We start from the raw sequence: 18,973 nt of genomic DNA, 5'->3' as shown, positions 1-18,973 counted from the left end.
ATAAATGGGATTTCCTCAAAACAAAACACTTTTTTAAAAGATTGATTTATTTATTTCTCTCCCTCCCCCACCCCCACCCTGTTGTCTGTTCTCTGTGTCTATTTGCTGCGTCTTCTTCTTTGTCTGCTTCTGATGTCAGCAGCACAGGAGTCTGTGTTTCTTTTTGTTGCACCATCTTGTTGTGTCAAAACAAAACACTTTTGTTCTTCAAAAGACTTTGTCACAAAGGTCAAAACCCAATCAATGTGAGAAAATATTTTAAAACCCCATAAAAGATAATAGTTTGATAGCCATGATTTTTAAAGCGATCATACAATTCAATCATAAAAAGGAAATCAAACCAAAAAAAAAAAAAGTGGGCAATTTCTTCAGTATGTTCTCCCAGTGTCTTTTTAATATACTTTATCTCTTCCTTCACTTCATTAAATTGATTCATTATACTTGATTGGGTATCTCTGATTAATTGTTCCACCTTTTTCATATCCTCCTGGTATTTATTTTGTTTATTGGACTTCATCATGTCTTCCTGTTTCTTAACATAGTTTGTAATTTTTTTATTGGTGTCTGGGCATCTGTGTATCTTGGGTTTATTTAGGCGATTAGTTTTTCTCTCTATTCTTTGCTTTTATTTTGTTGTTTTTATGTCTTTAACTTTTAACTTAGACACTTCATTATTTTTATTCTATTTACTTGTTGTCTATGCTCCCTTAGAAAAAAATAATAGGACCAAAGATAAGGAAAGAGTCAGGGAGAAAACAGAATAATAGTAATAATAATAATAAAAGATAGGGGAGGAACTGTACAAGAAATAGGAAATTCAAAAATTATCATGAAAAGAGTACAGAGGAATAAGATTAGAAAAGAAAAATAGAAACAAAGAAATGAGAAACAAAATAAAGATACATAGAAAGAATTAAAATGCCAGGATGGTGAGAAGAAAAGAAAATTTAAAAAAAAAGAAGAGAGAAGGAAAAAAACTCAAAAAAGCAAGAAAACAGAGAAAAAAGGAGAGAAAGAATTAGAAAAAAGAAAAATTGGAAACCAAACAAAAGAAATGGAATAAAATAAAAACAGAAGGAGAGAAAAGAATTAACACAGGTGAAGAATATTGGTAATAACAGAAACAAAAGAAAAGAAAGAGAAACAAAGGAAGGAGAATCTACAAAAAAAGAAACAAAACAGCAGTGACTTTTTTTAAAAAAGGGAGATAGTGGGGAAAAAAGATAAAAACATAAATAAACACAGAAAAATAGCTTTATGTCCTAGACTCCTACAGATCTTTTAAGGCTGCTGAGGTTCATAAACCAATCTTCCTGAAGCCTGCCCCCTGCATGTATTGAATCAAGTTTTAGTGAGTAAAATAAGGAAACTATTTTTAAAAAGATCATTTTCTTTAAAAAAAATAAAGGAAATCCAAGAAAGGCTAATACAAAAAGAATGTTTATATGCATTCCCTGTCATAAAGCTTCAGTTGGATGCCTGATATACCACTGAATCACTTTTCAAAGAACTGGGAATCAAAATCAAACCTTTTCAGAATGCTATCAAATTATTTTCCAATGGGTAGATTAGATTCCCTGCAGTCAGCCAGAATACCCTGCTGATCAGCTGCCTTTCTCTGCCTCCAATCTGATGTAATTTCTCTGTTTAACTATGTGGCTAGGCAGGACAGCCTGCTGAGATCACATTCCCTTTTCACTTTTGAGTCATGGTCTCTTCCAATATTCAAGGGGAGACCACAGGCTAGACTCACTGCAAAGAAACCCCTCTCCAACCTCCCAAACCCCTCTTACTCCCAGGGAATCTGTCATCATACTCCACTTGGAGCAAAGAGCTCCACCTAAGCTATCAGCCCTGAGCACAAGGAATATGTGCTGCATCCAGACACTAAGAAAAGCAACCAATGATTTTCCCCTGGCTTCCCTATCTGTCCAATAATCTCCTAGATGACCCTGAGCACCTTCCCATTCTATATATATCCAAAGAAGATGGCAGGGAGGAAGACATATGTTCTCCTCTCAGTTAGATACAATTTGACAAGAGTTCTATCTTCACTTAATGTCTTGGCAGTGGGAGAAAGGAGTCCTTCCCAGTGGCCAAGAAGCTTAATAAAGCACAGCTTTTTGTTTTGGCTTCATCATCACTCTGTCCCTCACTCTTCTGGGAGTTTTGAAGCAGTGTTTTTGACTGCTGCTACACAAAGTGGGTCCCCAAGGCAGATTCTGCCTGTTTCTCTATTGTTTTAGTGAGACCTCAGCCTTATCTGCCTAGCCTGTTGGCCAGGTTCCCCTGCAATTGTGAATATACATAAAATGGACATGATGGTGGTGAATAGCAAAATCCAAGAAATCAGAAATACACTGGAAACACATAACAGCAGATTTGAACAAACAGAGGAAATAATAAGCAATGTGGAAGACTTTACACCTGAAATCAAGCAGATAGTAGAAAAGATAAGCAAAAAGATGGGAAAATATCCAGCAAGGACTTAGGGCTATGCATGATAACATGGAATGCACAAATATATGCATTATAGGCATCTCAGAGGAAGAAGAAAAGGGAAAGGGGACAGAAGGAGTGTTGGAGGACATAATGGCTTAAAATTTCCCAACCCTATTGGGAGAGATGAATGAACATATCCAGAAAGTGCAACACAACCCAAACGGTATAAATCCTAACAGGCCTACTATAAGACATTTGCTTGTCAAATTGTCCAATGCTCAAGAAATGAGAGAACACTGAAAGTAGGAAGAGAAAAGAGAACCATCACATACAAGGGAAGCACGATAAGGTTAAGTGATGATTTCTCGTGTAAAACTGGGAAGGCAAGAAGGCAGTGATAAGATATACTTAAGGCCTAGAGAAAAAACTTCCAGTCAAGAATTCTCTATCCAGCAAATCTGACATTCAAAAATGAGAGTGAGTTCAAAATATTCACAGATAAACAAAAATTAAGAGAGTATGTCAATAAGAAAACTACACTTCAAAAAAAAGTAATTGTTACATCCATATGGGCATTGGCTCACAATTACCATCTTCCTTTCTATTTTCTGGAAATCTATCTTCCAGACAATAGCTCTCTGTGTCTGCTTGATTTGCTTAATTGATGTTAGTGCTGTCTTGTAATATTTGTCCTTCAATTCCTGTCTTGCCTCACTCAATATAAGGTCCTCATTATTTTTCTATTTATCCCATGTGTCAGCACTGTATTCCTTCTTACAGCAGAGTAGTATTCAATTAAATGTATGTACCACATTTTGTTTATCTATTCATACGTTGTGTACATATATCTGTTCATGTCCCTGTTTTTAAGGCTTCTGAGTATATGTTCAGCAGTGGAATTGCTGTATCATATGGCAGTTCTATAGATGGTTTATAGTTTGAGGAACTCCCAAACTGTGATCCAAAATGGCTGGACTATTCTTCATTCTCATGAGCAGTTAATGAGGGTTCCCATTCCTCTACATCTTCTTCAACACTTACAGTCCTCTATTTTTAATAGCCATCTGTCTAATGGGTGTAAGATGATATCTCATTGTAGTTTTGACTTGATTTTTCCTAATAGTTAGTTATGTTGAAGACATTTTCATCTGCTTTTTAGCCATTTTTATTTCTTCCACGGAGAAGTATCTTTTCAAGACAGTTGCCTATTTTTAAATGGGTTGTTTGTTTATATTTGAGGTGGAGGATTTCTTTTTATATGCTGGATATTATGCTCATCAGATATATGGTTGTCAAATATTTTCTCCCATTGAGTAGGCTGCCATTTTACTTTCTTGATAACCTCCTTTGAAGTACAAAAGTTTTTAATTTTGAGGAGATCACATTTATCTATTTTTTCTTTTGCTGCTCGTGCTTTGGGTGTGAAGTTCAAGAAATCATTTTGTATTACAAATTCCTGTAGATGTATCCCTAAATTATCTTCCAAGGTCTTTGTGTTCTTGTCTTTCATATTTAGATCTTTGATCCATCTTGAGTTGATTTTTGTATAAGGTGTGAGATGGTGTTTCTCTCTTATTCTTTTTCATATGGATATCCAGTTCTCAAAGCACTATTTGTTCTGAAGTTCATTCTCTCACATTTGAGTGGGCTTTGTGCCCTTGTCCAATATCAGATGATTTTATATGTTAGGATCTATATCAGAACTCTAAATTAAGTTCCATCATTTGGTATGTCTATCCTTGTGTCTTTGCCATGCAGCTTTGTCTGTTTATTTTTATTTTTTTCTTTCTTTCTTTTTACAAAATGCTATGTCCAAAAAATATGAGGTTCCCATATACCCCCCAGCTCCTTCACCCCACTTCTCCCACATCAACAACCTCTTTCATCATGGTGGGATATTCATTGAATTTGTTGAATACCTATTGGAGCACTGCTGCACCACATGGATAGGCATTTACATTGTAGTTTGCACTCTCCCCCAGTCCACCCAATGGGCCATGGCAGGACATACAATGTCCAGCATCTGTCCCTGCAGTGCCACCCAGGACAACTCCAAGTCCTGAAAATGCCTCCACATCATACCTCTTTTTCCCTCTCCCTACCCTCAGCAGCTACCATGGCCACTTTCTCCACATCAATGCTACAATTTCTTCTATTGCAGTTTTGACAACTATAGCTTTGTAGTATATTTTAAAATCAGGTAGTGTGATTACTCCAAGTTCATTTTACATTCTAATATGTTTTGGGCTTGTAATCTATGATAAGATGAAAGTGTGTAGTTGGGCATTGAAAGGTTATGACAGGAGGATAGTGATACTACTCAGTTGGGTGGTGCAGGTTTGACAGGTAGGTAGATAGGGGATGGTGACGTGGGCAGTCTATAGAACTTGGAGGAGGATTGGGGGAGGGAATATGTGACCACTGTGGTTTGGTGGGTATGTAGTTGAAAGTACAAAGTTAGGAATGATTTTACGGCAATATGACAAGGAAGAGTCACTGGTTTAGGGTCTTGGATGGGGGGCATTTGGTACAGGGTGCACCTGGAGTAGGCTTCTAGGGAGTGGGCATTTGTTCATTTTTGTATAGTGTTTTGTATCAGTGGGTGGAGACCCACATAATGAGCAGGAAGGAGTTGGACTCCCATCCTGGGGAGGGCAGATATGCTAACAAACAGAAGGGCAGGAGTCTCTCAAGAGCATAGATGGTTCTTAATAGGAGAGGACAAAGCAGTCTTCCAAAACCTTACTCCTGTTGCAAGTAACTATGAATCTTGTCATACAAGGAGTTAAGCCAGGGGGTCACTGTTGTCAGTGAAGGATGGGGATGGAGATATAGAATAGATGGAACAGGTATTTTAGTGGGCAGTGGATGTGTTCTACATGATCTTGTAATGATGGACACAGGCCATGTTAAATAATATCAAAATGTATAAAAGTGTACAGTCTAAAATGTAAACCATAATGTAAACCATTCACCATGGTTAATAGCTATGTTTCACTATTTGTATATCAGTTGTACCACCCACATATAAAAATGTATTAATTGGGAAGGGGGAAAAGGAGAGGATATTGGGTATATGGAAACCCCTGTACTCCCTATGTAAATTTACAGTGACCTAAAACTTCTTTGAAACAAAAGGAAAAGAAATAAGACACTGGAAAATAAAGAGAAGAAAATGTTACTCTACATAAAGGGCAACAGATATTACAGTGATAAAAGGCAAATGACAAAAAATTTAAAATATTTCTCATTGTTTTTAATATCCTAATCTTTTTATTGTATTTTATTTCTAACTTTTAAAAATTATGTATTTTATTTATTAAATTTAAACCATCATTATTATTTCATCTTCCTATTAATTGCATTTGGCTACTAATTTATTAGCTTCATTTATAAAGAAGCCTTGGATGATCTAAAGTTTATAATTGGGGCAGGGAAGGACCATTGACTTAGGGTGTCAGTGATGGATGACACATGGGAGGAAGGTCACCTGGGCAAGCATAGAAGGTATATAAATGTGTTCAAATGTTCATGGGGCATTTTCACAATGGGTGGAGACACATGATAACTGAGAGAATACTGAATTCCCATCCTGGAGAGCTACAACATGTTTCTTATGAGCAGCAATAGTCCTCCAAGTATGGGGACAATGACTGGCAAAGAAAGATGGTCCATTGATGGGCTCTTGATATTGATGACTATGCTTGAGAGTCTATGCTCTTGAAAGCGAAAAATAGTCTAGTGTTGTGGGATGCCTAAGAGTTGCCTCCTGAGAGCCCCCTTGTTGCTCAAATGTGACCTCTCTCTAAGCCAAACACAGCATATAAATGCATTATCTTCCCCCACTGTGAGAAATGTTTCCTGGGGATGAGTCTCCCTTGCACTGATGGATTACTACCAAGCACCAGTCAGCAATGCAACTGGAAAAAGACCTTGAATAAAAGGGGGATAAGGTAAGGACAAATGAGTTTTTATGGCTAAGAAACTTCAAAGTGAGTCAGGAGGTAATCCCAGAAGTAACAATTACACATATCTCAGCAGGATTTCAAAGATTGCCAAAGTGGATACTACCCCAAAAAGTGGGGCTCCTGAGGTCTCTGGAGACATCCAGGGCTATGCTCAGGGCAGATAGCTTCAGAGCTCAGTGCCTTGTCAATGGTCCTTACTTTGGAATATGTGCTCCTGAAGGACACAGTTGGACTCAGTTATGGCTTCCCTACTTATGGCTTATCTATCCCTTCTATTTAAACCTATATTTGTTGCTGGAGTTTGTGGGTATATGTACAAGATACTGGAATCTTTGGGCTGTCCATGTGCCAGCATGGTCCTGAGCCTCTGTAGTTGCAACATCTACTCTCCTGTTCATTGGATTTATGCAAGTAAACTAACAAAGGGGTGAGGATGGACAACAACCATACCAAGGAAATGAGAGTGCCTACAACTTCAAACAAGAAAGACCCATCCATTGGCTGTATGGGACCAAAGAACCCCTCTAAATTAGAGTGGAGTGGACATCACCATCCCAGAATCCTCAGGATTGGGGAATGTACTATAGACTAGAGTGGATTTTCTGGTATTCTACTAGAGATGTACTGTGATTCTAGCAATGGAAGAATTAAAACATTGATATGGAGACTGTGGTCACTGAAGGCTTGGAGACAGGGAGAGGGAAAAAGCAGGTACAATATGGGAACTCTTGTGGGACTTGTGAATCGTCCTGAATGACCTCACAACAACAGATATAGGCCATTTTATATCTTTCCATAACATGCAGAAATGCATGGGAGAGAGTGTAAACCACAAAGTGAACTACGGAACTAGCTCAGTGACAATGCCTCAGGATGCATTTACGACTTGCAATGAATATACCACATTAATGAAAGATGTTTATGTGGGAATGTGAGGATGTGTGGGGAGAGGGACATATGGGATTACCTATATTTTCTGCATAACATTCATGTAATTTAAGTATCATTTAAAAAATAAAAAATATATTTAAAAAGTATGAAGGATGACACAATATCAATTAAAAGGTACATTTGTAATCTTTAATGGTGAATACATAATTTAAAAAGAAAAAAGAAATAGTAGAAATAGTTTTGCAGATTGAAAGTAAATCATAGGAAAGTTGGAATCGAGTGAAAGAGGAATTAAAAAATATGAAAAGAGAAATAAAAACAACATATTACCCACAAAAACTTAAAGAACATAATGCAAACTTAATAAATCCTTGACAGTAATATCACTGAATTTTAATGGATTAAACTCATCAGTCAAGAGACACAGATTGGCAGAATGGATAAGGGAATATGACTCCTCTATATGTTATCTACAAGAAACTCACCTTAAATAGAAGGATGCAAAAAGGCTGAAAGTGAATGTTTGGAAAACAATTTTATAAGCATATGGTAACCAAAAATGGGTGGGAGTGTTATATTAATATCAGTCAAAATAAAGTTTAAGTGACAAACTACTGTAAGTGATAAAGAAGTACACTATATATTAATAAAAGAGGTAATTAAACAAGAAGAAAGAATAATCATAAATATTTATGCACCTAACCAGGGTGCCTCAAAATTCAGAAGGCCAACACTGGAAAAAGTAAGTGGAGAAAGAGATGCATCTACAATTACAGTGGAGAATTTTAATGCATCACTGTCACCATTAGAGAGAAGATCTCAATAGAGAATGAATAAAAAAATAAAGAATTTTAATAATACATTAGGGGACTGGATTTAATAGATATATACAAAACATTACACCCAAACACATCAGGATATATATTCTTCTCAAGTGCATATGGATCTTTCTCCAGGACAGACCATATGCTAGGCAATTAGAACAACTCTCAAAAAATTTTATCAGACAGATAAAAGTTATACAAAATAATTTCTCTGACCAAAATGGAATAAAGCTGCAACTCAATAATGGGCAGAGAAGTGGATTAGGCAAAAACATATGGAATTTAAACAGCAAACTCTTAGACAAATAGTGGGTCAAGAGGGAAATCTCAAAAGAAATCAATAACTACATTGAAACAAATGAAAATGACAACACAGTCTATCCAAAGCTATGGGATCAGCAAAAGCTGTAATGTGAGTGAAATTCATAACAATAAATGCCTATATTAAAAAAGAAGAAAGAGCTAAAATCAAAGACAAACCTGCATATTTGGAGTAATTATAAAAAGAAAACAAAATAACCCCAAAGGAAATAGAAAGAAAGAATGACAATATTTAGGGCAAAACTAAATGAAATTTGAAATACAAAATCACTGAAAAATATAAAACAAAATGTTGCTCTTTGAGAAGGTAATAAAATTGACACACCCTTAGCTAGACTAACAAAGAGAAAATGAGAGAAGATGCAAATACATAAAATAAGAAATGAGGAAGGGGATATCATCACTGATGCCATAGAAATAAGGAGCATCATAAGGGAATACTTTGAAAAATTATATGCCATTGAAATAGATAATTTAAAAGAAACAGATAAATTCCCGGAAACTCAAACAGCCTATATAATCAAAAAAGGAAAGGGATGAACCCAACAGAAACATCACAAGTAAAGATATAGAGTTACTCATGAAAAACCTCCCACCAAAAAAGAGTCCAGGACCAGATCACTTCGCAGGTGAATTCTGCTAAATATTCTGGAAAGAACTAACACCAATTCTCTTTAAACTCTTCAAAAATTAGAATTAGAGGGAACATTGTCTAACTCGTGCTTTGGTGCTGAAATCACCCTAATACTATAGCCAAAAATAGATGCCACAGGAAAGGAAAACCTATCTCTCTAATGATCCTGGATGCAAAAGTCCTCAACAAAATACCTGCTAGTTTTATTCAACAATACATCTAATGAATTACACACCATGATCAAGTGGGTTTCATGCCTCTTATGCAAGGATGGTTCAAAGTAAGAATATCAATGTAACAGAACACATAAACAGATCAAAGGAAAAATAACATAAGATCTTCTCTATAAATGGAGAAAAAGCATTCAACAAGATAGAGCCCACACTCCTGATAAAAACTTTGCAAAAGATAGAAGGAAATTTCCTCAACATGACACAGAATATATATGATAAACCCATAGTTAATATCATATGTGTTGGTGAAATCTTAAAACTTTTCTTCTGTGATCTGGAAAACACATGGATACACACTTTCACTACTTCTATTTAATATTTTGTTAGGATTACTTCCTTCAGCACTTAGGGAAGAAAAATACAAAAAATGCCTCCAAACTGGAAAGGAAGAAGTAAAAATTTAGTTGTTTGCAGATGACATTTTTCTATATACAGAAAGACCTAAAAAATCTACAACAAAACTTCTAAACTCTTGAAAGAGTTCAGTAAAGTTTCAGAACATAAGATCATCATGCGAAAATTAGTAGCATTTCTGTACACCAGTAATGAGCAATCTGAGGAGGAAACCAAGAAAAAAATCCCATTTTCAATACTAAATAAAAGAATCAAATACTTCGGAACAAATTTGACTAAAGTTGTACATGACTTATATGCAGAAAATTAAACAACACTGCTAAAGGAAATCAAAGAATATTTAAATAAATGGAACTTAAGCAAGTTCATGGATAAGCAGACTAAATATCTTTAACATGTCTTTCCTGCCCAAAATGATCTATAGATTTAATGCAATCCCAATAAATATCACCACAGAATTTTTATTGAGTTGTAAAAACTAACTATGAAATTCACTTTGGGAAGGCAAGAGGGCCTGGATAGTCAAAGAAATATTGAAAAAGAAAATGAAATTAGAACAATCACACTATAAGACTTTAAAACATGCTATTAAACTACACTGGTCAAAACTACTTGGTACTGGGACAAGGATAGACATACTGACCAAAGGAACCAAATTGAGAATTCTGATATAGATCCTTGCATATACAGTCATCTGATATTCAACGAGGCCACCAAGTCCACTCAAATGGAAGATAATAGCCTTTAGAATAAATAGTGCTTTAAGAACCAGCTATCCATATCCAAAACAATGATAGAGGAACAGCATCTCACACCTTATTAAAAAACCAACTCATGATGGATCAAAGATCTAAATATAAGAGGTAAGAACTTAAAGGTCTTGAAAGATAATGTAGGGTTGCATCTACAGGACTTTGTAATAGGAAATGGTTTCTTGAACTTCACACCCAAATCTCAAGCAGCCAAAGAAAAAAAATAGATAAATGTGATCTCCTCAAAATTAAAAACTTTTGGAACTCAAAGAGGTTATCAGGAAAGTAAAAAGGCAGCTTACCTGATGGAAGAAAATATTCAGCAGCCATATATGTGTTAGGAGCATAGTATCCAGCATATATAAATAAATCCTACACCTCAAAAAATAAACAAACAATCCATTTTAAAAATGAGCAAGTTATTTGAACAGATACTTCTCCAGAGAGAAAATACAAATGGCCACAAAGTCCAAGAAAAGATGCTCAACATCCCTAGCTATTAGAGAAATGCAAATCAAAACTATAATAAGATATCACCTTATACCCATTAGACTGGTGAACATTATAAAAACAGAGGAATCCAGATTTTGGAGAGGATATGGATTATTGGAAACCTTCATTCACTGCTGGTGGGAATGTAGAATGGTGCAACTATTGTGGAGGACAATGTGGCAATTCCTCAGAAAACTATAAAACTTCCATATGATCAAGCAATTCCACTGTAGAATACATACCCAGAAGAACTGAAAGCAAGGACATGAACAGATATATGCACACAATTGTTCATAGTGGCATTTTCACTATTGCCAAATTTGGAATTAAATGCCCTTCAACAGATGAATGGATAAACAAATTGTTGTATATACATATAATGAACACTACTCAGCAGTAAGAAGGAATACAGTATTAGCACATGGAATAGCATGGATGAATCTTGAGGACCTTATGTTGAGTGAAGCAAGCCATGCACAGAAGGACTGATAGTACATAACCTCATTGATTTGAATTAAGCAAATTGGGCAGACTCACAGACCTAGAGTCTGGAAGATAGGTTTACAGGAAATAAAAATGGAGAAGGAGGTTGTGAGGCAACACCCACATGGTAAAAATCTATGGTAAGATAGAAGTGTGTAGTTGTGCAGTGGAGGAGCATGACAGTGGTACAATGATAATTTTGGATTGGGCAAATTTGAAATTAGTTGTGGTTTCCCTACACATAGCTCTTCTCTCCTGTTTGAACCTATAATTAATACTAGAGTTGCTAGGTGTCTGTCCACAAGACTTAAATCTTTGGACTTTCCATGTGCCAGCTGGGCCTTGGATCTCAACAGAGTTGCAACACCTACTCTCCAGTTCAGTGTTCTCATCCAGGAGAGCTAACAAGGAGATGGTGATGGGCAACTACCATACCAAGGAACAGTGTGTGTCTACAACTGCAAGCAAGAGAGTCCCACCCATCAACTCTATGGGATCACAGCCCATTCTCAATTAGAGTTGGAGTAAACATCCAAATATCAGAAGCTTCACAACTGTGGAATGAAATATGGACTAAAATAGACTTATTGGTATTCTACAATGGACTTATTGTGATTCTAAAAATGGAAGAAATTATATCATTGTTGTGGAGGCAGTGGCTACTGGAGGTTCTGAGGGCAGGAAAAGAAAAACAGGTGAATACAGGGACATTTTTGTGACTTGTGAATCATCCTGGATGACATTCCAATGACAGATATAGTGCATTACATATCTTGCCATAGGGCACAAAATTTTGTGGGAGAGATTGTAAACTACATTGTAAACTATAATCCATGCATACTGGCAATGCTTCAAAAAGTTTTCATCAATTGTAATGAACATTCCAAACTTATGAGGGTGTTTTAATGTGGGGTAATGTGGGAAGTGTAAGCAGGGGGGCATATGGAGTTAAAAAATAAGTGTGCAAAATACTTGAATAGACATTTTTCTAGAATGGAAATGCAAATGGCAAAAAAAAATCACATGAAAAATGCTAACATAACTAATTAGGGAAATGCAGATAAGAAGTAAATGTTATATATTGGCCATTTTTTAAAAACAAAACAGGAAACTGAGCACTGAGAGGATGCAGAGAAATAGGAACACTCCTTCACTGTTGGTGGGAATGTAGAATGGTGCAACCTCTTTAGAAGTCAGTTTGGTGGTGCCTCATGAAGTTGAATAAAGAATTGCCCTATGATCCAGCAATCCTGTACTAGGAATATATTCAGAAGAACTTAAGGCAAGGATGTGAACTGACTTTTGCACATCAATTTTCATTGCAGCATTACTCACATTTGCTAAAATAAGGAATCAGCCCAATTGTCCATCATCCTATGGATAGGTTATATTAATTCAATGGAATACTATTTGGCTGTAAGAAGAAATTAAATTGGCATGTAGATGACAACATGAATGAATCTTGATGACATAATGTGGAGGGAAATAAGCCAGACAAAAATGATAAATATTGTATTTTGTCACTAATATCAACTAAATATGATGACTAAACTCACAGTGGTGAACTCTAGAGTATAGTTTACTGGGAGATAGAATGTGGGTTTTGGGAATGGGAGTTTATGATTAGTGTATGTTAAATTTTAATAAGATTTATTATAATAGCATAGAAATGAATAGAGTTGATGGTAACACAAGATAGTGAGTAAAACTAGCACTGATAATTTTTAAATGTGATTGTGGCTGAAAGGGGAGTTTATGGGTGTAAATATCAATAGAAATTAAGCTAGAGAATAATCTAGGGATTTTATAACTTTGATTTTACTTGTGGATGCTAATTTTGGTTAATAGCATACATTTATGAATGTTCTTGTTTTCCAGGGTGTTAGTAATATGGTGATAAATGGGAAAATTACAAGTAATGTAAATTTGTGGGCAATAGTTCACAGTAATATTGTAATATTTTTGCAGAAGTGGCAAAGAAGATATATCAATTCTAAGGGAAAAAAGGGGAATAAATGGGTATTATTTTTCTTTTGAGTAATGAAACATGAAAACTGACAGCACAACTGAAAAAAAATTGTCTGTATGGAACATACACTGAATGGATTTTACAAAGGATGGAACTGCATGGCATAGGGAAAACTGGGGTGAAAACGGGCTATGGTTAACAAAACAAATATGAGTAAATATGTTTTCTCATGAATTATATCAGATATATAATATTAATCCAGGGTGTTTGTAATGGGATGGGTTGAGGGAAAATACACCAAATGTAAGATATTGGCTATAGTTAGTAATACTAATTTTTATACATAATTTATTTTTATTTTTAAAGAAGCTTTAAGTTACATAAATGTTACCTAATAATATAAGGGATTCCCATATGCCCCACTCCCTCCTTCTCCCACACTTTCCCACATTAACAACATCCTTCGTTAGTGTGACATAATTATTACAATTGATGAACCCATATTGAAGAACTGCTAATAACCATAGACTACAGTTTACATTGTAGCTTACACTCTTCCCACACAATTTTGTATGTTATGACAAAATATACAATAGCATGTATCTATCACTGCAATGTTATGCATAACAAATATTTTCATGTTGTAGTTTCATAGATTGGAACAAATGTTTATCAACAATGCAATGTTTGGGAGCCATGTATGACGATAAACATTTGTGTTTTATAAGGTCACACTTTTACTGTATATTTATTCTTTTTATATGTTCTTATATGAATGATATACTACAGTAATTATTTTAAATGAAGAAAAAATCTAAAGCAAGAGTACTAAGGTTTAATATGAAGTCACATTAGATATAATTAATCAATTCCAAGAGATATTTAAAAATGAATGGAATAAGGCTAATATCTACCTGGATGATAGACTTTTATCAAACAAAATTGAACAATAGGGTAGCAGACAGATCAAAATTCAAGTTAGGGAAGAGGGGTGGTGAAATACATGCAAGTAAATTAATAATAAGCATCAATTATCTAAATGGTTTTGCTTTCACAGTCAAGTTTAATGTAGTGATTGAATCTCAGCATTATGTCCATCAATCAGAGAGAGAGAGAGAAGCAAAACTTGCATCTTGAAAAACATTTCAAAAGATCCACTTATATATACATATACATATATATATATAGTAACAGCTCTGAGAGAAGGAAAAATGAGAATCATACAAAATGTATAGAAACAAATTAGCTGGACATGCAAACTAAGCTATAATTCACCCAGAGTTTAAAACAAGTCACAAATTTCAGTTTAATATCAGTGGGAGGGGGAAGAACGACAAACAAATAATACACTCTTAAGCAGTATGTATATTTATTCCATCACGTATTCAACTAGCAGGTTTACTGTAATAAAATATTGGAAATTCAGTATAATTTTCCTTGGCATATAATTGTTTTTTCTGTTTTTTGTTTTATCATTAAACATAATAAAAAGAATATTCTGTTTTGGATAGAAACTTTTATTTGTTTGCTCTGGATGATATGCAACTAATTCTTTTTTTTATTCATTATAAAGTGAATTTTGATTGCTTACTTTCCATATATCAAGCTAAACTATGAAAACATCTACAATTCTTACGAAAGTAAACCTATTTGCTTTACATGATGACTTAGCAGTTAAAATAACAACATATGCTATATGGTAGACAAAGATGTAAAAAAAAAATTCTTACCCATCAAAAAGAATATTAACACACAAAAATATTAGCCAAGTTTAAAAATCAATTTTAAAACTTGGAATTATGCATTTAAAAATTATGTCATTATTGATCAAATGCAAATTCAAATATATATTAACCTTAAGCAAATATAAAATATTAATATTACAAGCAGGGAAATGAGCATTCTCACATATTAATAAATGAAAGATAAGTGCATATTAAATTATTTCCTTTCTGGATATTATTTTCTTAGTTTCCTGGTGCCAGTCTAATAAAGGATCTCAAACTGAGTTGTTTAATACCCCAATAATTTATCAGGTGTTTAAAACACAGTTCTAAACATTAGAACTCCTTATCCAAGTGTTGGAAGAGTTAGAGGTCTCTTGGGTTCTGAAAATGACAATTTATGACACAACTCAATATCTGCTTGTTCTCTCTCGTCTAAATTTTCTCTGATAAGTAAATTTCTCTTATAAGGAAATTTGTCAGTCATATTGCCAACACTTTCCAGCTTGGCTTCATTATTACTAATGATATCTTCAAATATTCTGTGACTAAATAGGATTACATTCATAATACTGAGGAGTATACTTGAACAGATGATAATGGGGGACAAAATACAATTCATACCATGATCAAGCTTAGAATCATGTATATGCCAGTATTGAACAGTTTAATTTCCTTTATAACACCTCGAGGAATAGTGAAACATTAATTATAAAAGACAGAAAATTGAATGGCACAGATTCCTAGCTAATATCAGACATAGTCAAAAAGACACAGTAGTAGAAGGAGTCAAATTGTTGGAAGGGTTTCCTGAATGAGCCACAAGACTCTTCTCATCCCCAACTTATATTTCCATGAGTCTATGTTGTCTCACAATTTTCTATCATAAATTTATATTTGTATGTGATACATTTTAATATGGTTGAATTGGTTTTCAAACAATTTGAAACTGTAAAATTCTGTGATAATTTGAATACTTTCCTTGGAAGAAAAACTTGGGGACCCCTGATTTGCCAAAACATTTCAAATATAAAAAAGCCCAGGGAAGGGAATAATTCATCCTGGCTTAAATAAATGTCCCTTCCTTGATCAGTAATTGTTGCTAGGCAAATGGATTAAATGTTGGCTCATTTTGAATAGTATGTTTATTAATTTTATTATGAGTTTAGAATCTTATTGAGGGTTGCCAACGTTTACTCACTGGAAAGAGAGAAGCAGTTTCTGAATAAGAAGAACTAAAGTTAGCATAGATACAGCAACAAAATTCAATATTTTTACATGTACTCAATTAGTCTCTTATATTGTACTTAAGAAGACCCTAACATCATATAGGGTGGGTTAAATTTTTGGATACAGGGTGACAGAAAGAAGAATTGGGCTTTTTAGTACACATCAGTTTATGAATTTTATTACAGTTTATAAATATTGACTATCTGGTGAATGTGAGGAAACAAATAATTACATGAGCTGAATCAATGTTAAAAATTATAGTGGTTATTGTATGTTGTCTATTTCATTTATACATAAATTTAATGTTATCTTAAATATATACAACTCATAAAATTATTTGTTAAATATATATTAAAAATTATATACTTGAACTAATTATTTTCACTTTTAAATATATATCAGGAAAAATTTCCATAGAAATTGGGAGTGCTATTTATATAAACATATATATGTGCATGTTTATATATGTATATGCACACATATATACATATACATCTGTATGCATCTATCTATATATTTCTATAAAGACACTCTTTAATTTAATTTCTTAGGATACAAAAATACCATGAAATGATTTGGCATAAATAATGAGACTATGTTTGCTCACAGATTGGATGTCAGAAATATGTCCAAATAAAGGAATCATCAATGCAATACTATCTCACAGAATACTGTAGTGTTCTACATTTGACTCCTGGAAATTTACGGTCTTAGTCCAACACAGGGCAAGGAAATGATGGCATCTTCTAGTCCTTCCTTTCTCAAATTCCATGGATTTCATCTACTGGCTACTTGGTCTGTGGCTTTCTCTCTTTTTCTTACACAGGTCTCCAGTATTAGGAAAAAGACTCATTGTGATAGATTTGATGTGCACATAACTGAAGTAACCTCAATAAATGGTCCTAGTTACAATGGCTTGACAACCACAAAAATGAATCAATCAAAAAACAGATATATTGGGAAGCATACAGTTCCAAAGCACAACAGGTACATATATAGACATACATAAATATCTCAATAAACTTGTACATGTATGTGTAATTATATATAGGATATAATAATGGATAATATTTTATTGGATTACTATATTTAATAGACTAAACTGTTATAATTTATTGGTAATAATTTATTATATAGAATAAGAAAATATGTGCATCTAACAGTTCAAAAGTCAAATATCATTTCCAAAACAAAGTGAAAAGAGGAAAATGTATATTTGTGGGTCACACTAGAAATATATACTTATAATTAAATGGTACCTTAATGGTTGGAACACTTCAGTTATAATTTAAAATATACATTTTTTAATAATGTATATTTTAAGTGATGTTATAATAATAGGATACTTCTATTTAGAGAGAGAACTGTAAAACAGTATAAGGTTTATATTGCTGAAATTTAGCATCTTTCTTACTTTCTAATATCAAAATATATTGTGTTCTCTATTATTTGATGATACCTGAAAATTTGGGGTGTCTTCTGACATAAAGAATTGTACTTATTCATTCTGTGAAGCTCAAATGAGTCTCAGCAGGAAGAAGTACCTGATGCATTAGGATTTTAACCAAGAAGAGGATGATGGAATTTGTCCATGACTTGTCCCCAGAAAACTTATAGTGGTTATTGTATGTTGTCTATTTCAGTTAGTTATACACATACATTTCTGTATATTAGTTCCATCCTTTCTGGTCTTATTCTCAATAGCTAATGAAAATTTAATGGAGTTTTACTTTCCTAGAACTTTCCTGAGGGCTCCACCCACATCTTTGTTCCGAAGACTGTAGATGAGAGGGTTGAGCATGGGAGTGATGATGGTATAGAAGACTGTTACTACTTCATCTTGCTCAGCAGTATGATAGGCTTTGGGGAGAAGATATTTAAATATTGCTGTACCATAGAAGAGAGACAGCACAATCATATGGGAAGAACAGGTTGCCAAAGCTTTTCTCATACCTAAGTTTGATTTTAATCTAGAAACAGTAGAAAATATCTGACTATATGAGGCCATAATGGCAGATATAGGAACAAGGAGGAACACAACACCACTAACATAGATCCCGTTTTCATAATGAGATGTATCAGCACAAACAAGTTTCAGGAGTGCTGGGAAGTCACAAAAGAAAAGATTAATTTCCCGGGAAGCACAGTAAGGGAGATTCAGTGTATAGGTGCCATGTACCACAGCATTGAACAAAGCTCCCAACCAGGTGCCTGCAACCATGAAAGCGCAGACTTTAGGGCGCATGAGAAATGAGTAGCGGAGAGGGTGGCATATAGCCACATAGCGATCATAAGCCATGGCTGCCAGGAGAAGGCACTCTGCTCCAATAAGTGTTGAGAAAATAATGAGTTGAATTCCACAGTATATGAAGGAAATAGTATTCTTCCCAGAGAGGAAGTCAGTTGCTATCTTGGGTACAAAATTGGAGCTATACAAAAGATCCATGATGGAAAGTTGGCTGAGAAGGAAGTACATAGGAGTATGGAGTCGTGAGTCTAACCTAATGAGAATAACCATCATAAGATTACCAACAAGGGCCACAAGAAATACCAAAAATATGAGAGAAAAGAGGAAATCAGGGGCTTGAATGTGCTGAAACAGTCCCAGAAGAACAAAGTCAGTTCTAGCACTCTGATTATACCATCTCCACATTCT

General features: G+C 34.4%; 1 protein-coding gene across 1 annotated transcript; it reads right to left on the bottom strand.

Moving 5' to 3' along the window:
- Window positions 1-18,043: 18,043 nt before the first annotated feature.
- On the bottom strand, window positions 18,044-18,616 carry LOC101412795 (olfactory receptor 2AG2-like). Its single transcript, XM_004463531.3, has one exon. It carries the CDS (start codon window positions 18,614-18,616, stop codon window positions 18,044-18,046), a length of 573 nt encoding a protein of 190 aa, XP_004463588.3.
- Between the last annotated feature and the right edge of the window lie 357 nt (window positions 18,617-18,973).

Source organism: Dasypus novemcinctus, chromosome 16 (genome assembly GCF_030445035.2).
Source record: "Dasypus novemcinctus isolate mDasNov1 chromosome 16, mDasNov1.1.hap2, whole genome shotgun sequence".
Lineage (NCBI taxonomy): Eukaryota > Metazoa > Chordata > Mammalia > Cingulata > Dasypodidae > Dasypus > Dasypus novemcinctus.
This window is presented reverse-complemented; position numbering and strand designations above follow the sequence as displayed.